At 45.3% G+C, this 21,356-nt stretch overlaps 1 protein-coding gene and 1 pseudogene across 5 annotated transcripts in view; both read left to right on the forward strand.

Moving 5' to 3' along the window:
* SHC3 (SHC adaptor protein 3) overlaps nucleotides 1-21,356 on the forward strand; it is a 155,728-nt gene that overhangs the window by 48,368 nt on the left and 86,004 nt on the right. For all 4 annotated transcript variants that reach the window (XM_080670537.1, XM_080670536.1, XM_080670538.1 and 1 more), the window contains exon 2: nucleotides 1,577-1,647. In XM_080670537.1, coding sequence (XP_080526663.1) covers nucleotides 1,577-1,647 — 71 coding nt within the window. The remainder of the gene's footprint in view (nucleotides 1-1,576; nucleotides 1,648-21,356) is intronic.
* On the forward strand, nucleotides 19,961-21,006 carry LOC308249316 (large ribosomal subunit protein uL18-like; annotated as a pseudogene). The gene has a single exon. The product of its transcript is annotated as a large ribosomal subunit protein uL18-like (transcript).

Below are 21,356 nucleotides of genomic sequence, written 5' to 3' on the forward strand. Positions count from 1 at the left end.
TCTCCAAAGGTGGTGATGATAGTATTCGCATATCTTTGAGAGGTAGTGATGTAGCTATGACACAACTATGCTCCTTTGGTCATTAATTACTTCACTTTGTAACAGTGCTGGTGGTGGTATTCACGTAACTCTGGGGTGCTGTGACAGTGCTGGGTGTGTCAATCTCATAACTGCAAAGTGGGTCATGACCTTCATATATCTTAGTGATAGTGGTATCCACATAAGTCTGCAACAGCATCTGTGGTGTTCACGTAACCTACACTATTGCTCATAGTTTTCATATGACTTGTGATAGCATCACGCTACTTATATAACTCTGCCATGTTGTTCATGGTATTCATGTAATTCTGCATATGGACGTGGTATTTACATGTCTGTGACTTTGGTGGTAGTGGTAGTCACATAGCCCTGTGACAGTGGTCCTGGTGTTCATGAGTCTGTGATGTTGGTCACTGTTATCACACAACTCTGCAGTGTTGGCGGTCATCTAATTCAGATATCTCTGCGACGTTGGTCATGGTATCTGCATAACTGTGTTGGTGGTGATGGTCTGTAAATAACTGTGATGTGATGGTGGAAGTTTCATGTACCTATGCAATGGTTGGAGTAAAAACCACATTTTATGGGCAGAGAGACTTAGGTTTAGAGAATTTTTACTTAAAGGTACATAATAAAATATCACAGACCCAGGCTCAAATTCAGGTTTTCTGAATAATTCAAATGCAGCCTTTTCTGTATTACACCATGAATTCTCTTCCTGCTAAGTCTAAATTTAAAAGTATTGATACAAAACATCTGTACCTTCAAACTCTCCATGGACTTTGGAACATAAATATTATCTCTCTACCATTCTAGTTGTTTATCTATAGCCTTAGTTGTGTTCATATATTCATACACATACGCATGCGCGCGCACACACACACACACATTTTCATGTGTGAAACATAAAAATATTAACTAGAAATGTAGATGTGAAAACTGACCTTCTGAAAATTTGTCAAATTATGCAGAAAAGAGCTTTCTGGTAAACCAAAATAAAGCATCTTTGAGGATAATCTAGTTTACTCATAGAATCCAAATATATTTTTTAAATAATGAAATTTAATATTGGCAAAAATGTTAGTATTTTAGTTTTTTTGTTCTTTCTTTAGAAATTATAAACTTCTACAAGCCTTGTAAAGGACTAGAAATATGATATTGAGATGTTGGCGTCTGGGTGGTGATTACAGGACAGATATGTGTTTAAACAATCAGTGAATTATCTGTTTAAGATTTCCGCATTTTATGGCATATAAGTTGCACCTGAACAAGAGTTTAAAAAATGTATTTCCAAATACTAGTAAAGTGAAAATATTACAGGTTTCAGAAAAGTTGAGTGTAGTACCAATCTAAGCACTCAGGATATTTTCTTATGAGTTGTTACAATTATAGAAACAGGATGAAGTATCACCACGAATATAAAGTTCAATGTGATTAAGAAATGTATGTGGCTTCCAGAATTGCCCTTGATGTTATTAGGGGGTGTCTCTTCATCTCAGCTCCTAGGGCTCATGATTTACATTTTTTCCCCTTGCAGTACTTGGGGTGCATTGAAGTTCTACGCTCAATGAGGTCTCTTGACTTCAGTACAAGAACACAAATTACCAGGTAAGACCTTTTGAAAACGGACCCCTGTGATTTTACTTAGGAAAGGAATGTTTTCAGAGGGTAGCAGCCTAGAAATGTCCAAAGGGAAATGTTGCCTCTTGAGTGCTGGTGACAGGGAGGAGTCAGGACCCCCGTGTTTCAAGACTTCTTCATATTTATACATATTTGTGGAATGTGTCTCTTAACCTGGCTCCCTGAAAGTCATGCCCCACTTCCAAGCGCTTTTTATAATTAAGCTGCAGACAAATGGAGTGTTTATATGTTTCTTTAATAAAACTCTAATACCAGATTGATATTTTATTTGCTGAACTGTGTTCTTTTTAAAAAGAAAATCAAGATGTCAGAAGAGAATTTCCAACAGTATACACAGAAAACAAAATGCACAGAATTGGAAATAGTAATATTAATGGGAGTAGTAATTTAAAGAGCAGTTCTTTCAAGGTGTTAGTGACTTTGGACAGGTTTATATACTATTCTCAATCATCAAATAGATTGTAAACTTCCTGAGGGCCAGTTCTGTATTTAAGCATTGTTTTTATAAAATCTGTAGCCTAATACAGTTTATACATTTAGAAAAATGGCAATTCAAGTAATCTTGAACAGGAGAACCAGAAAGCTAGGAATGAGGCTGTTAAAAAGCTGTTTGGATTGCTTTGGCAGTTGTGAAATTATTGAATCTAAATTGTGATCTCAGAAAATGACTCATATTTATTCCATTTAAATCACTGTGTGTATATCTTTGGGTTAGCGAAGTCTAAAGATTGAGATTCAGAAAGCAATTATTTGTAGTAATTAGTTGCTAAATGTGGACACCTCAATTCTGTGTTTTAAGCATCACAAGATACCTCTTCTTCCTCAATGAGGAAATTCATGTTCAAAAGATTTGTCTTTTCTCTAAAGCTACTCAGGACACACGTACATAGTGGGAACACACCAACATTCATAATTTACCTTGAAGGAAGATTCCATCTCCACATATTTGTAGAAAATAGTTTATGAAAATTGCCAAGGCCAAAGAGTGGTATTTTGAAGTGACAGGATTTAAAATAAAAGTTTAAACGTTTACTTAGTCAATCATTCTACCCATGACAAGGCATGTGCTGTGCAGCATCTGTGGGCAGAGCACTTGGCCACATGCCTGGGGTAATACTGGAACCCATGACACTGTTAACCTTCTCCTGTGTGGTGGCGGTTATTTTAAAAGAGAATTTTCAATGAATTTTTTATAGATACTAGTACTTCTGAGATGACTCATGCCATTTAAATTTTCCTGATGCATTCATTGAGCATTTACTGCTGACTGTGTATGTGCAGTGTGGTGGCCAATGTGGGCTGTCCTGCTTTACTGTACCTTCCAGTATTTGGGGAAAGATGCATATGCAAATGGCTGAGGGGCCTGTGATGGGCACAGCCACAGCCTGCTCCTTGGGAGGGGTGGTGGGTAGGGGTCAGGTGAACAATCCCAGTGCTCTCCTGGATGAGGGTCTTAGCACTCTTTGAGGTAGAACCCAAATGGGTCAAAGTGAAAATAGTATTGTAGAAGAAAGCCATGGAACAGACCTCTAGTCCCATTTTGTTTAGACTTTAACAAAGATACAGCTGTGTAATGGGCTGAGTAGAGTGCCATTCTTGGGCACATGAAAGTTGGTGTTGAATTCTGGTTGTACAAGAATTGCTTTGTGTTTCTTAGACTTTGTGAGGAGTATTTTTTTTTTTTTAGTTGTAACCCAAAGATATTTTTTCCATTGATTGTTTTAGAGAGTGGAGGGGAGGGCAGTGGGGGCGGGAGAGAGAGAAACATTGATGTGAGAGAGACACATTGATTGGTTGCCTCCTGCTCACATCCCAACTGGGGGCAGGGATTGAGCCTGCAATGGAGGCATGTGCCCTTCACTGCAAAACCCTTTGGGCCACGAGATGACATGCTAGCCACTTAGCAAAACTGGCCAAGGCTCTTACCTCACATGACCTTATTTAATAGCTGGAGACCATTCATAGGAAACAATATGACAGATCAATGTCAGAAAGAAGCCTTTGCATACAGGAGAAGAATACCCAGCAATATTTTCTAGATGTGGTACATGGTGGAGCTTTTAAGGCCTCTGTGGTAACAGAGTGTTAAACATGCCTAGGATTAAACTCTATCACTGTGGTTTACCCTATATAATAAAGGAATTCTTGAAAGGTTGTAGAGAAATATAATGTTGTAATTAAATTATATTGTATAGATTCTAGGAAAACCTGTTTCCAAAATTTTTAGCCATGCCTTTCATTAAAAAATCCTATATAATAAAAGGCTAATATGCAAATCGACTGAACGATGGAACAACTGGTTGCTATGATGTGCACTGACCACCAGGGGGCAGATGCTCAAAGCAGGAGCTGCCCCCTGGTGGTCAGTGCGCTCCCACAGGGGGAGCGCCGCTCAGCCAGAAGCTCTGAGCCGGGCTCACAGCTGGAGTGAGCGCAGCGGCGGTGGCGGGAGCCTCTCCTGCCCCTGCAGCAGCGCAAAGTAGCATGCCTAAGCCATCAGTTGGCCATCCCCCGAGGGCTTCCAGACTATGAGAGGGCGCAGGCCGGGTTGAGGGACCCCCCTCCCCCAAGTGCATGAATTTTGTGATTTTGTGCACCGGGCCTCTAGTACTTTTATAAACAAATAACCAATCTCTATTCATCTGTTCCATATGTGTATTTTGAAGGTTCTGACAGCTAACCCAAGTATCCTTTTGTCAGTTCAGTGTAGTTTTATGCTCTGAGTTCAGATTGACTGTAGTGCAACAGCACCACTCATGGATTACTGATCTCTCACAAGTAGATAACTTTAAAAACTACCTTGGAGCTGCCATTGTTGTATGCTTAGGCTTGGCTGTGGCTATTAAATGCCTTGCACACGAACACTTTGGGTAGAGGAACTTGATGACTTGTTCACACTAATGGTGCCTGCTGTGAGGAGTCAGCTTATATGTGGAGTCCAGCTCTACCAGTTTCTACCCCAATGGCTGTTGTGAGAAACAGGAGTTTCTATGCCTGATGCACACAGGGTAAGGCCTGGCAAAGAGGAAGCCTTGTTCAAGTGTTTGCTCTGTCTCATTGCCTGAGCTTGTATTCAGTACAGTGGGTGCAAGACCCCAGTGTTCAAAGAAGGGAGTGTTTGTGAGCATGAGAGCAACTGGGGTTGTATAGATGGTAGCCTCAGCAGCTGCTGCTTTCTGGGTCAGCCTATTGGTGGGCTACAGAGAGGAGCTGAGAGATGTATTTGTGAAAGTCTGCTCAGGGGACAGAGATGCACTCCTGAAGAAGAAAAAGCTTCTGAAGAAGGAAATAGCTTCCCAACATGCCCTTGGTTGTAAAACCCAGTATGGCCTTACCCACTAATGTGTCCCCTGTCCAGTATGGCTTTGGAATGTGGCATAGAGTACTTCTTCACACGCTGTAGAGTTGCAATGACATTGCTCTATTGCAGGCTATCATAAATCCCACTGCCAAGATCCATGAATCTTGGCTATGCTAGTGCTTCTCAAACTTGCTCCTCTGGCTGATGAAAACTGTTCTCCCCTCTCCTCACCACCAGCACTACTTCATAGTCTGTGAAAACCCCTTAGAAATCGCCATTCTCGCCCTGGCTGGTTTTGCTCAGTGGATAGAGCGTTGGCCTACAAACTGAAAGGTCCCAGGTTTGATTCCAGTCAAGGGCACATGCCCGGATTGTGGGTTTGATCCCCAGTAGGGGACTTGCAGGAGGCAGCCGATCCATGATTCTCTCTCATCATGGATGTTTCTATCTCTCTCTCCCTCTCCCTTCCTGTCTGAAATCAATTAAAAAAAGAAAAGAAACCGCCATTCTCCTGTCTGGATTTCACACCATGCTGTGCAGTCCCTGAGAAGAGGGGAGGGAGGGTCTCAGTTGGCGGTGTTGAGGGTGGTGGCCCCAAGGAGAGAGGAAACAGCTCCCCAGTGGGGGAACAGTCAGACACTTCTGCTTTCATCTGAAGTAGGCCATGGATTTCACCATGATGCTATATGGCCAACAGCATTGGAAAACTACTGCTCCAGTGTCTGGCCTGTTCTGGCCTGAGCCTGACCATCAGTTGATCATACCACGCATCTCTGCGAGAAGTCCTGCCATGTGACTACTCTCAACTCCAATTGGGGTATGAGTTGAACGGTATTTCCAGGAAGAGGACTCAGGGGAGACCATGCTATTTGACCCACTGGGCCGCCCTGTGCAGTGATACAAAGCCCCCAATGTGCCCTTGGTCCCTGGCACAGCCTTACCTTCTTTGTCCTTTCCTTTGATTTCCTCATCTGCACATTTTAATTTTATTTATTGTGTTACATTTTACCTGTTATTGGAAGTCATCTTAAGCCATTTTTAGGACATGGAAAGCTATAGGTATATACATGATTAAGTCCAGAGCACTCAGCAAGGTGGCCTTTCTCCAACAGTCAGTGCAAACCGCTGGCTTGTATTTCTGGTTCTGCAGGACTCCCGCTGGCCTCCTGCACTGCTCGGGCAGCCAGATGATGGCCACGCCTGCTTTCCACGCAGGGCTGTGCGGAATGGACTTGCCATGCGTGGCTTTGCTACACTGTCAGGGTGAGCCCGGCTAGCTGCCCGGGGCCCAACATAAACCCACTTTTTCCAAATTGTAGAGAGTGAACAATTGACTCTAGTTTAGGTACTTTTGTTTTTCTTATTTTAAAAGTTGTCCTAGTTTCAACGGGCCCTGAAGACCCTGGCTGGACCTGGTCCTTCCCCAGCACTGCCCCGGGGTGTGGTCCACTCACCAGCAGGACCCTTGGCCTATCACCTGAGGATTCTGCTGCAGGAGCCGGTGTTTTGAAAATTCTCCAGGAACATGCATAAAATCCCTTTAGTTTGAAAACTAAAATCAAAACCTGTGCAAGGTAAACATCTTTCTTTTGGGAAGGTGTTTCCCCTTTCTCCTTCTTCAGCGAATTGATGAGGCCTCTGGAGGCAGTTTCAGGTGTCGCCTGTGTGTTGAGGTTCAGAGTGGCCGTCCACACCTCTCAGGACTCAGCACAGGGCAGAGTGTGCGGGGCACAGGACCCGCCAGCAGCCGAGGGAGTTCTGGCTGGTGTTGCTCCCAGGGGACGGTTAGAAGGTGGGTGTGTAACCACGTGGTGTTGGTCTGACACTGCCGGGTAGCGGCTAGCTACAGGCACACCCTCGGGGATGTGAAGGAAAAGGAGCAGAGGCTGAAGACCCGGCGGCTGCTCCTGATGCGTGACCTGGCGCCAGGCCCGCGGGGAGACCTCCAGCTTCCTGTGAACAGACGGACCCTTTCAGCCCAAAGGAGGCCGCCAGCAGCCGCAGCGCGGCTTCCCGGCTGCCCGCGCTCTCTCTCCCAGCGACCTGGAAGCTCGGCCACGCTGCGCTAGCCTCTTCTGGCCTCCAACAACTGTACATGCTCTGGAAAGGTCCAAGGTAAAGACGTTCACTGCCCATCTCCAGCTCCATCGCGCCCCCGACCCCTCCCCGCGAGCATCCCTCAGCCGCGTTTCCCTCGCGCAGGGAGGCCTCCCGGGACAGAGGGCCCGGCTGGACCTCCTGTGCCCCCTACCCCCCTTCCGGCCCCCCGCCCGCTCCACCATCCGCCCAGCATGCCCGTGTCACATGCCATGTCATCACCAGCTCGCGGGGGACTACGGCAGTGCGCACGGTGCTGCGTGGGAAAGGCCACGCACTAACGAGATGTCTGTGTTGTTTATAGAGGCTCTCCCAACCCCAGGGCAGCCGGGCCGTCGGAGTGGAGGCGGAGGGAAGGCCAGGAGGGCAGGTAAGGCGCTGGCTTCAGGAAAGAACCCCAGGGTCCGGGAACACCACCTGCCTGGCGGGATGACGCAACGCGGGCAAGTGGGGTGGGAGGGGGGTGGGCATCTATGTTCAGGTGTGGGCTCATTGTTTCTTCTGGGAGAACATGAACTCAGGCGCGCACCCCGGGCAGGACTTGGTTCTGTGGCTTCCTCACTTTGCAAGCCCAGAGGAGGGCTGCGGAAGGGCCCACGTTGGAAAACCATCACTTCGGTGGTGGGATGTGGCAGCTCCCTCTTTCCACGGCTCCACCTGACGTCCCAGAATTCCTTTCTCACTACAAACACTTCTAATGCCGACTTGAGTTCAGCTGCCAGAAAAAGAGCAAATCTGTGAAACCCTTCTCTGAGGCTGCTGACTCAGAATCGGAAGGAGTGAGCAGCCTGCCCACCAGCCGTGCCTTGGGCAGGGCAGGCTGGCTAACCCGTGAGTTTAGGCCGTGGGCTTCTTCTGAATTCACCTGTTCTGGGCACAGTCCCAGTCTGAGCCTCTGCAGCCTTGCAGCCAGAGAGGAGAGGCCTGGCGGGGAGGGGGCTGTGTTTTCTCAGATTAGAATTCCTTTTGAAAACACCAGCTTGCCTACCTGCACACACGTCCAAGCTTTGGATAAAGCAGCCTCGGTCCTTCAGCTTCATTGATAGATTGTTACTTGGGTTTTAACACCAACCAGAATAGTTCTGTATCTCCTCCATCGGTGTTTGCGTGCAAGAATGTGCCAGACAGAGGGGTGCGTGCATTACAGGCACCCAGGGGCCACGCCCCTGGAGAGAGGCCCAGAGTCAGCTCAGTGCTAGTGAAAAGTACCACAGAAACTCGGGAGAGGGTCCCTGGGGCGGGCGAGCCTGGGAGGACTTCCTGGGAGAAGGAGCATTTAAGCCCAGGGCAGATGCCTCCCCAGCCGCATGGAAGACTGAAGGAAACATAAGACTGAGGCAGTGACCTTCACTTGGGCTACTCAGGGGCGTCTGGAATGTGGGCAGACACTCCTGAAAGTCCCTTAGTTGTCCCCACGCGGGCTCTGCCTCTCCAACTGTGCAATATTTCTGATGCTGGCTGAGGGTGGCGCCCGAGCCTGACATGGCGAGGGACACAGGCAAAGGCTGCACCACCCAAGGTCTGGCCCCAGTGGTGCCTTCAGGACCTGGGCAGGGCTTGGGGCGTGCAGTCTGCTTCCCAGGGCCTCACTGGTGCTCACACTGCATCGGAGCACAGGGCGGGACAGGGAGAGGGAAGGGGCTCCCCAGCAGGACTCCTACCCTGCGGGGCTCAGTCCTTGTAGGATGTGCCGCAGAGTTCTCCCGTGGAGGGTGGGGATGCTGGCACACCTGCCCATAGACCACCTCCCACTAAATTAAATTCAGTGACGGAGCCTCACACTTTGGGGTGCCCTGAGCAGGCTGAGGATGCTGGAGAAGCCTGCTTCACAGACGTGGAGGCCAGACTCGGGCCTGGAGGCAGCACGACCAGTTTTACAGGCACCACCCATGCAGCTCAGAGTAGGCTTGGGGCTGCGAGATGACAGAGGGCTGAAGGCACGCAGCACCAAGCCCTGGGCACCCGGCCAGTGTAGCTGCCTGGGAGTTTTCAGCTGAGGCCCCTGCCAGCTGTCCTAGTCCAGACTTTGGGTAGCGGACTCCTGACCCCTCATAGCAGAGCTTATGTACACGGGGTGGGGCTCCTAACATAACAGGCTAGTGGAGGGGTCCGGGGTGCCAGCTCAGCACCTCCTCTTACCACACATCCCACTCACTCCTGCCCTCCCTGGGGTGGGGTCCTCACTCACCAAAGGGAGATGGAGCCCCCACTTGAAGCCTGTTGAGGGTTTTGAGAATGAGACCTGCCAAGTGCTGGGGCACCACCTGGCACATAGTAGGTGTTCAGCAAATCTCCGTAGGGTTATTATCATGAATTGAATTGTGCAGTTTACTTTTCCCAAATATTTGTATCGGATAATGGTAATCACTGACCGACATTGTTACAATGTCAATCAATTTGATCCAGGGTGTTTTTTTCTAGCTGAAAAGAAAATTGGTTTGGTTACTATGAGTGTCCCCCCATGTCCCACGTGGCTCAGGGTTCAGGTTCAGGGTTTGGGTACTGGAGGAGGCTGCACACAAATGAAAGAGACTAGACAAGAAAATATAAATTTGGAAATTGGGGGCCAGGCGGGAGCCCAGCTCAAGAGGAAGGACTCCACTTTGCTCGGGCCTTGCTATCCCTTTTATTCAGGTTTTGGGATACACCCATAGCCCTTAGGCAGGCAATTCCAATAATAGCCAATCAGCAAGGATTTACATAAAACTGAAAGGTGGAAGTTGCTTCAGCTACCATTGTCTCAACTAAACAGTGGGTGCAGAGCTCTGACCTTTCAGAGCTCAAGGTCTCCAGCCTTCTGGGTTCCTTGTCCACACCTCTCTGCTAGTGAAGGCAATGGGCGGCTTCCAACAGGTTACGTGTATATAATGGAATATTACTTGGCCACAAAAGAAAACAAAATCTTCCCATTTGCAGCAGCATGGATGGACCTAGAGGGTATTATGTTAAGTGAAATAAATCAGTCAGAGAAAGACAAATACCACATGATTTGACTTATACATGAAGTCTGAAGAACAATATAAATGAACAAACAAAACAGAAACAAACTCATAGATATGGAGAACTGACTGATGGTTGCCTGAGGGGCATTTGGATGATGGGGTGAAAATGGTGAAGGAATTGAGTATAGATCAGTAATTACAAAATAGTTATGGGGATGTAAAACACAGCCTAGGAAGTATAATCAATTTTACTGTAACGACTAGGTAGGGTGCTAGTGGGTACTGGAAATAACCGGGGGAATACTTCATAAAGTATAGGATTATCTAACCACTATGCTGGACGCTTGAAATGAATACAAAATAATATTAAAAGTAATCTGTAATTGAAGAATAAAATAAAATAAATTAGCACCAAATAAAAAAAGAAAGATTGGTTTGATGCAATAAACTGAAGTTACTGAAGACAGGATAAAATATTTGGTAATGTGGCATTAATTTTCACTTGAGCCAATATTGTCCAGTATTTTTGTTCCTGCTTTGCCAATTGCTAATATAATAACAACATTCATATTTAACACTATGTTCTAGGCATTCATTAAACATGTCATTCATTCATTCATTCATTCATTCAAATATTTATTGATTGCATACCAAGTCTAGTCACTGTTTAGATCTTAGGAACAAGATACTAAACAACAGCTTGCCTTCTGTTGTGAGGAGGGAGAGAGAAAATGAATATGAACATATACAAAAGAAGGATGTTAAGGTGAACCATATGAGCTTGTCATTTTTGTAGTTGAAAATGATCAGCTGTTGGTAATTGCTTAATAACTTGATACTGTGATGAGAGTGTGTGGGGTCTCTCCTAGGAAGCCTGGGAGGCAGGCTGTGTGCATTTTGGAGATGAGGAAACTGAGGATTGAAATGTTTATGCAAACTGAGACCACGTGGCCAGGAAGTGGCAGGGCTGAGAACCGGCTGCCTGGAGAGTCTGCGAGCTCAAACAGCGCTGCACTGCTGCCTGAGGAAGGGCTGTGTCTTTTAGAAAGCCCCCACGTACACTGGGAGCTGGAACCCACTTAATCCCCCAATGTCCTTCCTGACCACAGTGGAATGTTGGCTGTGGGAACCCCTTTCACGTCCCGTGTGGTTCAGGGCCCACTCAGGGTCCGGTTTCTGGAGAAGGCCGCACACAAATGAAGAGAGAGACTAGAAAAGTATTAATTTAGAAATATTGGGGGGCCAGGCGGAAGCCCACCTCTAGTGGGAGGACTACCCCTTGCTCTGGCCTTGCAATCCCTTTTATTGAGACTATGGGATACGCCCATAACCTTTAGGCAGGAAATTCCAATAACAGAAATTTACATAGGAGAAACAGAGGTGGAGGCTGCTTCAACTACCAATGTCTCAACTAAACAATGAGTGATTAGCTCCAACCTTTCAGAGCATTTCCACATCTATTAGTGGGACAATGATCGGTTTCCGGCAGTTGGCCTTGAGCAGTGTGCAGAGGGAATGAAAGCAAACACAGGGTCTGCTGAGATGCTTGCCATCTGGTGGGGATAAGTGGGGAGACACACTCACCCGGAAGGGTCAGTTACAGGCGGGTGGTCCGGCAGACTGTGCTGCTCCCATCCTGTCCATCCTGGGAATGCTCACCTGTGTTTCATCATTGAATTTCACCAAATAAAAGAGGAAATGTAATAAAAGTGCTCTTAACAAGACATTTCATATGAATAGTTTATAGAAAGGATGAGGCCTTATCATTTCAACTAGCTGGAAGTGAGAGGGTGAGCTAGAATCGGGAGAAGTGGGGTGGGGAGGGGAGGGAGGGGTGCGATTGCAGGGTGAGAGGACAGATGTGCTAAGGAAGGACGGACTGGGTGGAAGTGGGGTGAAGTGGGGTGGGCTGGGGTGAGGTGGGGGGCTGAGAGGAAGGATGAGGTGCCATCTTTCTCGCCATGAGGTCTGGAACAGATCTGCCTTCCTTTCCTCGCCTCAAACATCAGAATAAATCAGTCCAATTCTCCTTTCTCTCCCCACCTGGTAAATGCAGACATCAGTCTACTTTGTTTTCCCTTTCGTCTCAAGCACTGGTTAGCATTATGTCAGGGTGGCCCATCATCATACCTTTCTGACCAGCTGGTTATGGAGACCAGGTGCAAGTTATGTAGCTGTCTCTATTGGTGAGGCATTTAATGCCCAAGGGCATGACAGCTTTCAACTATGGGACCTGTTCCTGGGAATCCGGGTGAGGTCTTCTCGGCAGGACTGTCAAGGTCAAGTGGGCATGCGTAGCTGGACAGCAGGCCCAGGGCCTGGCAGGGGATCTGGTAAGATGTGTGGCAAGAAATGGCAAGGGGGTGGGGTGAGTTCAGATGGCATTGAAATGCAGAGGAAGGGGTTGGATACAGTGTCTAAGTTGTAGCAGAGCTAGTCAAGGACTTTGTAGAGTCTTACATGCAAACCCTTAAGAATGGCTTGTTTGGTGTTGGGAAAATTGGACAGATACATGCAAGAAAATGAAACTAGATCACCAACTTACACCATACACAAAAATAAACTCAAAATGGATACAGGACTTAAACATAAGACGGGAAACCATAAAAATACTAGAGGAATCCACAGGCAGCAAAATCTCAGACATATGCTGAAAGAACTTCTTCACTGTTACTGCCCCTAGGGGCAATGGAAGCCAAAGAGAAAATAAACAAATGGGACTACATCAAAATAAAAAGCTTTTTCACAGCAAAAGAAACCATCAACAAAATAACAAGAAACCCCACTGTATGGGAGAACATATTTGCAAATGTTATCACTGATAAAGGTTTAATCTCCAACATCTACAGGCAGCTTATACCACTTAATAAAAGGAAGATAAATGATCCAATAAAAAAATGGGCAATGGACCTAAATAGAATCTTTTCGAAAGAAGACAGAAGGAAGGCCAAGAGACACATGAAAACATGCTCAAAGTCACTAATTATCCGAGAGATGCAAATCAAAACGACAATGAGATACCATCTCACACCTGTCAGAATGGCTATCATCAACAAATCAACAAACGACAAGTGTTGGCGAGGATGCGGAGAAAAAGGAACCCTCATGCACTGCTGGTGGGAATGCAGACTGGTGCAGCCACTGTGGAGAACAGTATGGAGTTTCCTCAAAAAACTGAAAATGGAACTCCCATTTGACGCAGTAATCCCACTCCTAGGAATATATCCTAAGAAACTAGAAACACCAATCAGAAAGGATATATGCACCCCTATGTTCATAGCAGCACAATTTACAATAGCTAAGATTTGGAAACAGCCTAGTTGCCCGTCAGCAGATGACTGGATCAGAAAACTGTGGTACATCTACACAATGGAATACTATGCTGCCATAAAAAAGAAGGAATTCCTACCATTTGTAGCAACCTGGATGGAATTGGAGAACATTATGCTAAGTGAAATAAGTCAGCCAATGAAAGAAAAATACCACATGATCTCACTCATTTGAGGATAATAAAAAACATTATAAACTGATGAACAAAAAGATAGATACAGAGGCAGTAAAGCATCAGACTGTCAAATTACAGCGGGAAGGTTAGGGAGAGGTGGGGGAAATAAGAGATCTACCGAAGGACTTATATGCATGCATATAAGAGTAACCAATGGATGCAAAAATCATTGGGGGTGAAGGCATGTATGGGAGTAGGGTGTGGGGGAGGAATGGTAAGATATGTACACATATAATACCTTAATAAAAAAAAATTAAAAAAAATTATAAGGACAGTGTGATGTACACCCTAATACTTCTCACCTAGATTCACCAATGTGGCCACATTTACTTAATGTCTTTCTCTCTCTGATTATTTGAGGTTAATTGCCAATATCATGACATCTTATCCTTACACTTATCTCCTGGGATAAGAACATTTTCCTATATAACTACAATACAAATACATACTGAAAATACTTATTATTTATATGTAATACCTTAAAATAATATAGTTCATATTCAAATTTCCTCAATTATGTATTTTGTAACTGTCTTCCCCCTTTATAATTCAATCATACATGTCAAGAATTTCAAGCATGTCAAGAATGCCTTTTTAAAAAACCCATATATTTAATATCACATTTTAAAGAACATTTAGGTTTTAAATTTTTTTTTTAAATCACAGAATGGTAGATTGGAAATAACCCTAAAAATCATCTAACCAAACTGTTGCATTTATTAGAGAAAATTGAGAATTAGAGAGACTAATTTTCTCCTGGCACCCGGTATGGATTTATGCCTTGCTAAATTATGACCATTCCTAAGTCAGTATAATGTAGTGTTAAGAGTATGAACTCTGATGCCCTGGCTGGTGTGGCTCAGTTGGTTGGGCATCATCCCGTGCACCAAAAGGTCTCCAGTTCAATTCCAGGTCAGGGCACATAACTATGTTGTGGGTTCGATTCCTGGTCAGGGTGCATACAGGGGGCAACCATTTGATGTTTCTCATATCGATGTTTCTCTCTCTCCCTCTCTCTAAAATCAATAAAAACATATTTTTAAAAAAGGAAAAAAAAAAAAAGAATGGCTTGTTTGTTTACTTGGTTGCTTATTTGCTTCTTTGGCAGCCTGTTAAGCTGGCTCTGTCTCCTGGTAGAACTTTCTGGCTGGTAAAGAGATCTCACTCTGAAGGCTGAGGGGACAGGAAACATGCTAATTGCCATGTCGTTGTCCTGTGGGGATTCTGCCGCAGGGGGTTGGGCAAAGACCCTGCTAGTACCTCTGCATGATGGCAGCAGGAACAGAAGGTCTTTGTCGCCTCTCTTTCATATCACAGCAGAAGGAAGGACTTCTCACCTACCCTGAGCTCCACCCTAGCATGCATTCCACTAAGAACCCATCAGGCTGGCAGGAGGGGCCACAGGCTGTGTTCCTTCAGTGCTCTGACCTGGGACAGGGTCCCCAAAGATTTAATACGCACACAGACCATCTCATTTTCTAGAGCTGTGGCTCTTCTACTTGGGCATACTGCTTCTACTTGAGTTTCTGATTCAGTGGGTCTGGGGTGAGGGTGAGAATTTGCATTTCTAACAAGTTTTCAAGGGCCACTGATGCTTCCTGTCCGCATGCCCCTTTTTGAGAAGCAGTGTTCCAGAAGCTGTAATTTAACCTTCTGAACCATTTGCAGCTATGTCTATGAAACAGCCTTGAAAAATAGCCCACTAATTTCTTCAAGTGATCCTACTCATCCAAAAAATTTGAAAATGGAGAGTGTAGATGACTTAGTGGCATTAAATGGTTTACATAGAATCCATGAGATGAATACGTGGCACTCGCTCCCTACTTTCCTGAAGGACCATCTGGCATGGCGTGCATTTATAATCCTCCTGCCAGAAGCACATTTGTGTAAGAATGTACCTCTCGGATGGCTCATTTTCTGTCTCATGTTCTCCCCCAGATACATCATTTCATAAGGGTCTCTGTCCGTGCAGAGGGCAGCCTAGGGTTCACGTTGGGCTTCTGCTAGGCTGAACAACTTTCTAGTTGTTGATTTTGTATAAGTAACTTAAGCTCTCCGTGTTTCAGTCCCCCCTTTAAAATGGGAATTATAGTGGTACCTCTTTCCCTCCTTCATAGGGCTTGGAAGTAATTGAATTAATATCGGAAAAGCACTTTAAGGTGCTGTCTACTACATGGGAGGGCTGAAGACATAGTAGCTAATATTGTTATTTCTATTTTTATTATTCTTGCACTAGAGACTGGGAACCATAAGACCACATTGTCGGAATTGCTCTGCAGGCTTTTACCACATTATACATTGTATTAGACCTTTAAAGTGTTCGTCATCTCATTGCTTCAAGTAACACTTGCGAGTGTGTAAGTCACAAATCTGTATCTGTGCCTTTGTATCTTTGCGTAAAGTCAGCCCTGTGTTCACAGCAGCCGACTGGCCCCGTGTCTCCTTGCAGAGGCTCAGTCAGTTGCCAAATCCTAAACGACCTTACTCACCGCTCGGTTCCATTTCCCGCCCACCAGTCTCACCTCCAGTACCATAGTCAGGTCCGGCTCACTTTGCCTTGTATGTTTGTCATAATTACAATGCATGCATCTCCCAAAGTAGACACCGTGGGGTCAGTTTACCTCATTTTTCTCCTTGTTCAGTTTCCAGTGCCTGTTGCTTTTCTTTTGAGAACCTCCCACGTAACTTCCCTCCTTTCTTTCAGTCTCTCTCTCCTTTCACTCCCTTTGTACCTGCTAATCAGTTAATGTACCTGAAACATATTACTCCCCCTTCAGCTTCATTATTTGTCCATTACCAGCAGACTGCAATGAAAAAATTTATTATTCAGTGACCTACTTGATCTGCCTCAGGTACCTTTCCAATATATCTCTTATAACTCCCCACTGTCTTCCTTTGTACAATCACACTGGCCTACACACTCCCCATTCTCCTGGCCCACTGTCCACAACTCAAGGCTAAATATTCAGCCACAGAAATATTTGCTTTTGCCCTGAACTATAAGACTGCTTTGTCTGAATTTCTCTGCAGGCTTTTACCGTGTTATACATTGTATTAGACTTTTAAAGACACAGGCCAAATTTCATCTACTTTAAAATACCATCTACTATAAAAATATTTCATCCTATGCAATAAAAGGCTAATATGCAAATCAACTGAATGGCAGAACGACTGGTCGCTATGACACGCACTGACCACCAGGGGGCAGATGCTCAACTCAGGAGCTGCCCCCTGGTGGTCAGTGTGCTCCCACAGGGGAGCGCCACTCAGCCAGAAGCCAGGCTCATGGCTGGCGAGCACAGGGGCAGTGGCGGGAGCCTCTCCCTCCTCCATGGTAGTGCTAAGGATATCTGACTGATGGCTTAGCTGTCAGTTGGACATCCCCTGAGGGCTCCTGGACTGCAAGAAGGCACAGGCCGGGCTGAGGGACCCCCCTGAGTGCATGAATTTCATGTACCGGGCCTCTAGTTATTTTATAAACAGTAAAAAAAGAACTGCCTATTAAAATATGACACAATATTAGTAATATCACTTAGAATCAGTTTTTTTTGTTGTTAATTCTCACCTGAGGATGTTTATTCCATTGATTTTTAGAGAATGTGGAAGGGAGGGAGGGGCAGAGAGAGACATCAATGTGAGAGAGACACATGGATTTGTTGCCTCCTGCACTGGCCCTTGGTGAACCTGTGACTCAGGTATGTGCCCTTGACTGGGAATTGAACCTGAGACCCTTTGGTGAGCAGGTTGATGCTCTAACCACTGAGCCACAATGGCCAGGGCAGAATCAGTTTTTATATATTGATAAAGCTATTTTGGAACTCTGCAGACAGATTTATATCATTTTAACATTTGTACTTCTGTTAAAAGGGAAATATAAGCAATATGAAAAAGATATTCTTAAAAATTTATTCTAATTGAAAATCTGAAAATAGTGAATCATTTTAAAAAATATTTTTATTGATTTCAGAGAAGAAGGGAGAGGGATAGAGAGATAGAAACATCAATGATGAGAGAGAATCATTGATTGGCTGCCTCCTGCACACCCCCTACTGGGGGAGATAGAGCCCACAACCCAGGCATGTGTCCTTGGCTAGAATCAAACCTGGGATCCTTTAGTCCACAGGCTGACGCTCTATCCACTGAGACAAACCAGCTAGAGTGTGAATCATTTCTTGACTCAAAAATCATTGCTATCTATGTTTTTTCCTAAGTTTTATTGTCCTTTAGGCCATTTCAAGAGCATTGGATATCAATGAAATTGGAATCAGAAAGAGAATAGAGAAAATCTTGGAAACACAAAGGTGTTTTTTTTAAAAAGATCAATAAAATTGATAAACTGCAAGTTAGACTAATCAATAAAACAGAGAGAAAATTCAAATTACCAATTACAAGAATGAAGGAGGGGACATTAGTACAGATACTACAGATGCTGAAAGGATAATAGAAGAATATTTTGAAAAATTTTATGCCAATACATTGGATAACTTAAATGAAATGCATAACTAAGATGAAATTTCTTGAAAGATAGAACTACCAAAGTGGCTTTAAAATATCTATACTAATAATAGCCTAGGTGGAGTCATGCCCTCATGTCGTCACAAGATGGCCACCACAAAATGGCTGCATGCACAGTGGAGGTGGGGTCTTGCAGCCGCTCCGCGTGGTGAAGCCTGGGGTGGGGTGGGGTCCCGTGGCTCTGCATGGAGCAAAGGAGTCTGGCCCGGCATCTCTGCCATCTTCCGCAGAGGTGGGTCCTGGCAGAGGAGGCAGGGCGCAGCAGCGGAAGGCAGTTGTGGGCAATCGGCTGGCAGGGGAGGGCAGTTGGGGGCAATCAGGCCAGCAGGGGAGGGCAGTTGTGGGTGATAAGGCTGGCAGGGGAGGGCAGTTGTGGGCGATCGGGCTGGCAGGGGAGGGCAGTTGTGGGCAATCGGCCGTCAGGGGAGGGCAGTTGTGGGTGATCAGGCAGGCAGGGGAGGGCAGTTGGGGGCGATCGGACCAGCAGGGTAGCGGTTAGGCATCAATCAGCCTGGCAGGGGAGTGGTTAGGGGGCAATCAGGCTGGCAGGCAGAAGCGGTTAGGAGCAATCAGGCAGGCAGGCAGGTAGGCGAGTTGTTAGGAACCGGCGGTCCCGGATTGTGAGAGGGATGTCGGAGTGCTGGTTTAGGCCTGATCCTGCAGGGGTCCCAGATTGGAGTGGGTACAGGCCGGGCTGAGGGACACCCCTCCTATGCATGAATTTCATGCACCAGGCCTCTAGAGTGTGTGTGTGTGTGTGTGTGTGTGTGTGTGTGTGTGTGTGTGTGTATATATATATATATATATATATATATATATATATATATAATTAAAAATGGGGATTCTACACTGACACACCTCCAAGACCAAACTGGAATTACAACTAAAATACAACACACACACACACACACACACACACACACACACACACCACAAAAAAACACCAAACACCATCCTGAAAATTAACTGGAGAGGACCATGATAACCAAGAACAGAAAGTGGAGACTGCATAGAGACTGGTAGAAAGTATGGAGTGAAAGGGCTGGCCAAGCTCTCAAAAACAGCAGTTGAAGTTCTAGAGAGGTAGCTCAGTTGTTGGGGTTTGCTACTGAAAACTCTGGGGTTCAAACCCCAAGCTGGACCCCCTAGCTGAGAGCACCCGAACTGAGAAAGGTGTCCACATAACATCTGGTTGTGAAAAGCAGAAGGGTTGCTGTCTACCAGGGAGAGATGGCAGGAAATGCAGGCACCATCTTATAGGGCCAACACAAAATTTTGTGTGCAGCCACTCATCTGGGGCTCCAGCAGAGGAAGGGCAGAGTGGACTAGAGCTGTGTGAGCAGAAGCCATGGTTGGGGGCTCTGTGGTTATAACTAAGAAGGCAGACACCCTGGTTTCCTGTGCTGAGTCATTCCTTCATGCTGCAGAGGACATCTTTCTCAGGAAGACCTTTGCTATCTAGGCAGTTTTTTCCTGGGGGGAGATGGGGGAAGCAGTTGCCCCACTCTATTGATAAATGCCTTGTCCCATCCTGTGGAGTTTCTGAGGCCGTTTAAGAGACTGAGAATAACAGTTAGCCTCTAGGCATAATCAAATGCCCCACCCTGTTGGGAAACCTCTCCCCCGACCTACAAAAAACCCAAGACTACTCACCACTGAATACAATCAGTCCACAGGCAGAGGCAGTTCTCTGGTTAATTTGAGTCTTTGAAGGATCTAATTACTTAGAAACAGCGTTTGACACTGTCCTGCACTAGAGACTGGGAGGTGTAGCAGATCTACCTAACACATAGTCACAACCCAACTGGCAGCCAAAATGGGGAGACAAAAAAACAACCTCCAAATGAAAGAACAAGGTAATTCTCCAGAAGAAGAGCTAAATGAAATGGAGATAAGAAATTTATCAGAGGTCTGTGGCAAGCCACGGCTGTGGGTCTTTCTTCCGCAGGATGGGGTTTGTGAAAGTTGTCAAGAACAAGGCCTACTTCAAGCAATACCAAGTGAAATTCAGAAGACAGCAAGAGGGTAAAACTGATTACTATGCCCGGAAATGCTTGGTAATCCAGGATAAAAATAAGTACAACACCTAAATACAGGATGATAGTTTGAGTAACCAACAGAGATATCATCTGTCAGATTGCTTATGCCCGTATAGAAGGAGATATGATAGTTTGTGCAGCTTATGCTCATGAACTCCCAAAGTATGGTGTGAAGGTTGGCCTGACAAATTATGCTGCAGCATATTGTACTTGCCTGCTGCTGGCCCGCAGGCTTCTCAATAGGTTTGGCATGGACAAGATCTATGAAGGCCAGGTGGAGGTGACTGGAGATGAATACAATGTGGAAAGCATTGATGGTCAACCTGGTGCCTTCACCTGCTATTTGGATGCAGGGCTTGCCAGAACTACTACTGGAAATAAAGTTTTTGGGGCCCTGAAGGGAGCTGTGGATGGAGGCCTATCTATCCCTCACAGTACCAAACGATTCCCTGGTTATGATTCAGAATGCAAGGAATTCAATGCAGAAGTACATCGGAAGCACATCATGGGTCAGAACGTTGCAGATTATATGCGTTATCTAATGGAAGAAGATGAAGATGCTTACAAGAAATAGTTCTATTAATATATAAAGAACAACGTAACTCCAGACATGATGGAGAAGATGTATAAGAAAGCTCATACTGCTATACGAGAGAATCCAGTCTATGAGAAGAAGCCTAAGAAAGAAGTTAAAAAGAAGAGGTGGAACCGTGCCAAAATGTCTCTTGCCCAGAAGAAAGATCGGGTAGCTCAGAAGAAAGCAAGCTTCCTCAGAGCTCAGGAACGGGCTGCTGAGAGCTAATAAACCAAATCACAATTTTCTATGATTTTTCAGAGACAATAAACTTATTAGGCAAACAGCTAAAAAAAAAAAAGATTTATCAGACAGAGTTCAGAATAATGATGGCAAAGATGCTCAAGAGCATGAGAAAAGATATAGTAACTATGAAGAATGTCTTAGTACTAGTAAAGAACACAGTGGAAGTAATACATAGGAGATTAGGGGAGGCCAAGGATCAGATCAGTGAATTAGAAGACAGGGTAGAAAATAATCACTCAATCAGAGAACCAAAAAGAAAAAAAATTTTTTTAAAGCTGTAGGACAGCTTAAGGGAGCTGGGGGACAACATGAAATGTAACAATATTCACATAATAGGTGTGACAGAAGGAGCAGAATGTGAGCAAGGGATAGAGAATGTGTTTGAAGAAATAATAGCAGAAAACTCCCCTAACCTGGTGAAGGAAAAAGTCACACAAGTCCAGGAGGCACAGAGAAT

The sequence above is a fragment of the Plecotus auritus genome (genome assembly GCF_963455305.1).
Source record: "Plecotus auritus genome assembly, chromosome: 5".
NCBI classification, from domain to species: Eukaryota; Metazoa; Chordata; class Mammalia; order Chiroptera; family Vespertilionidae; genus Plecotus; species Plecotus auritus.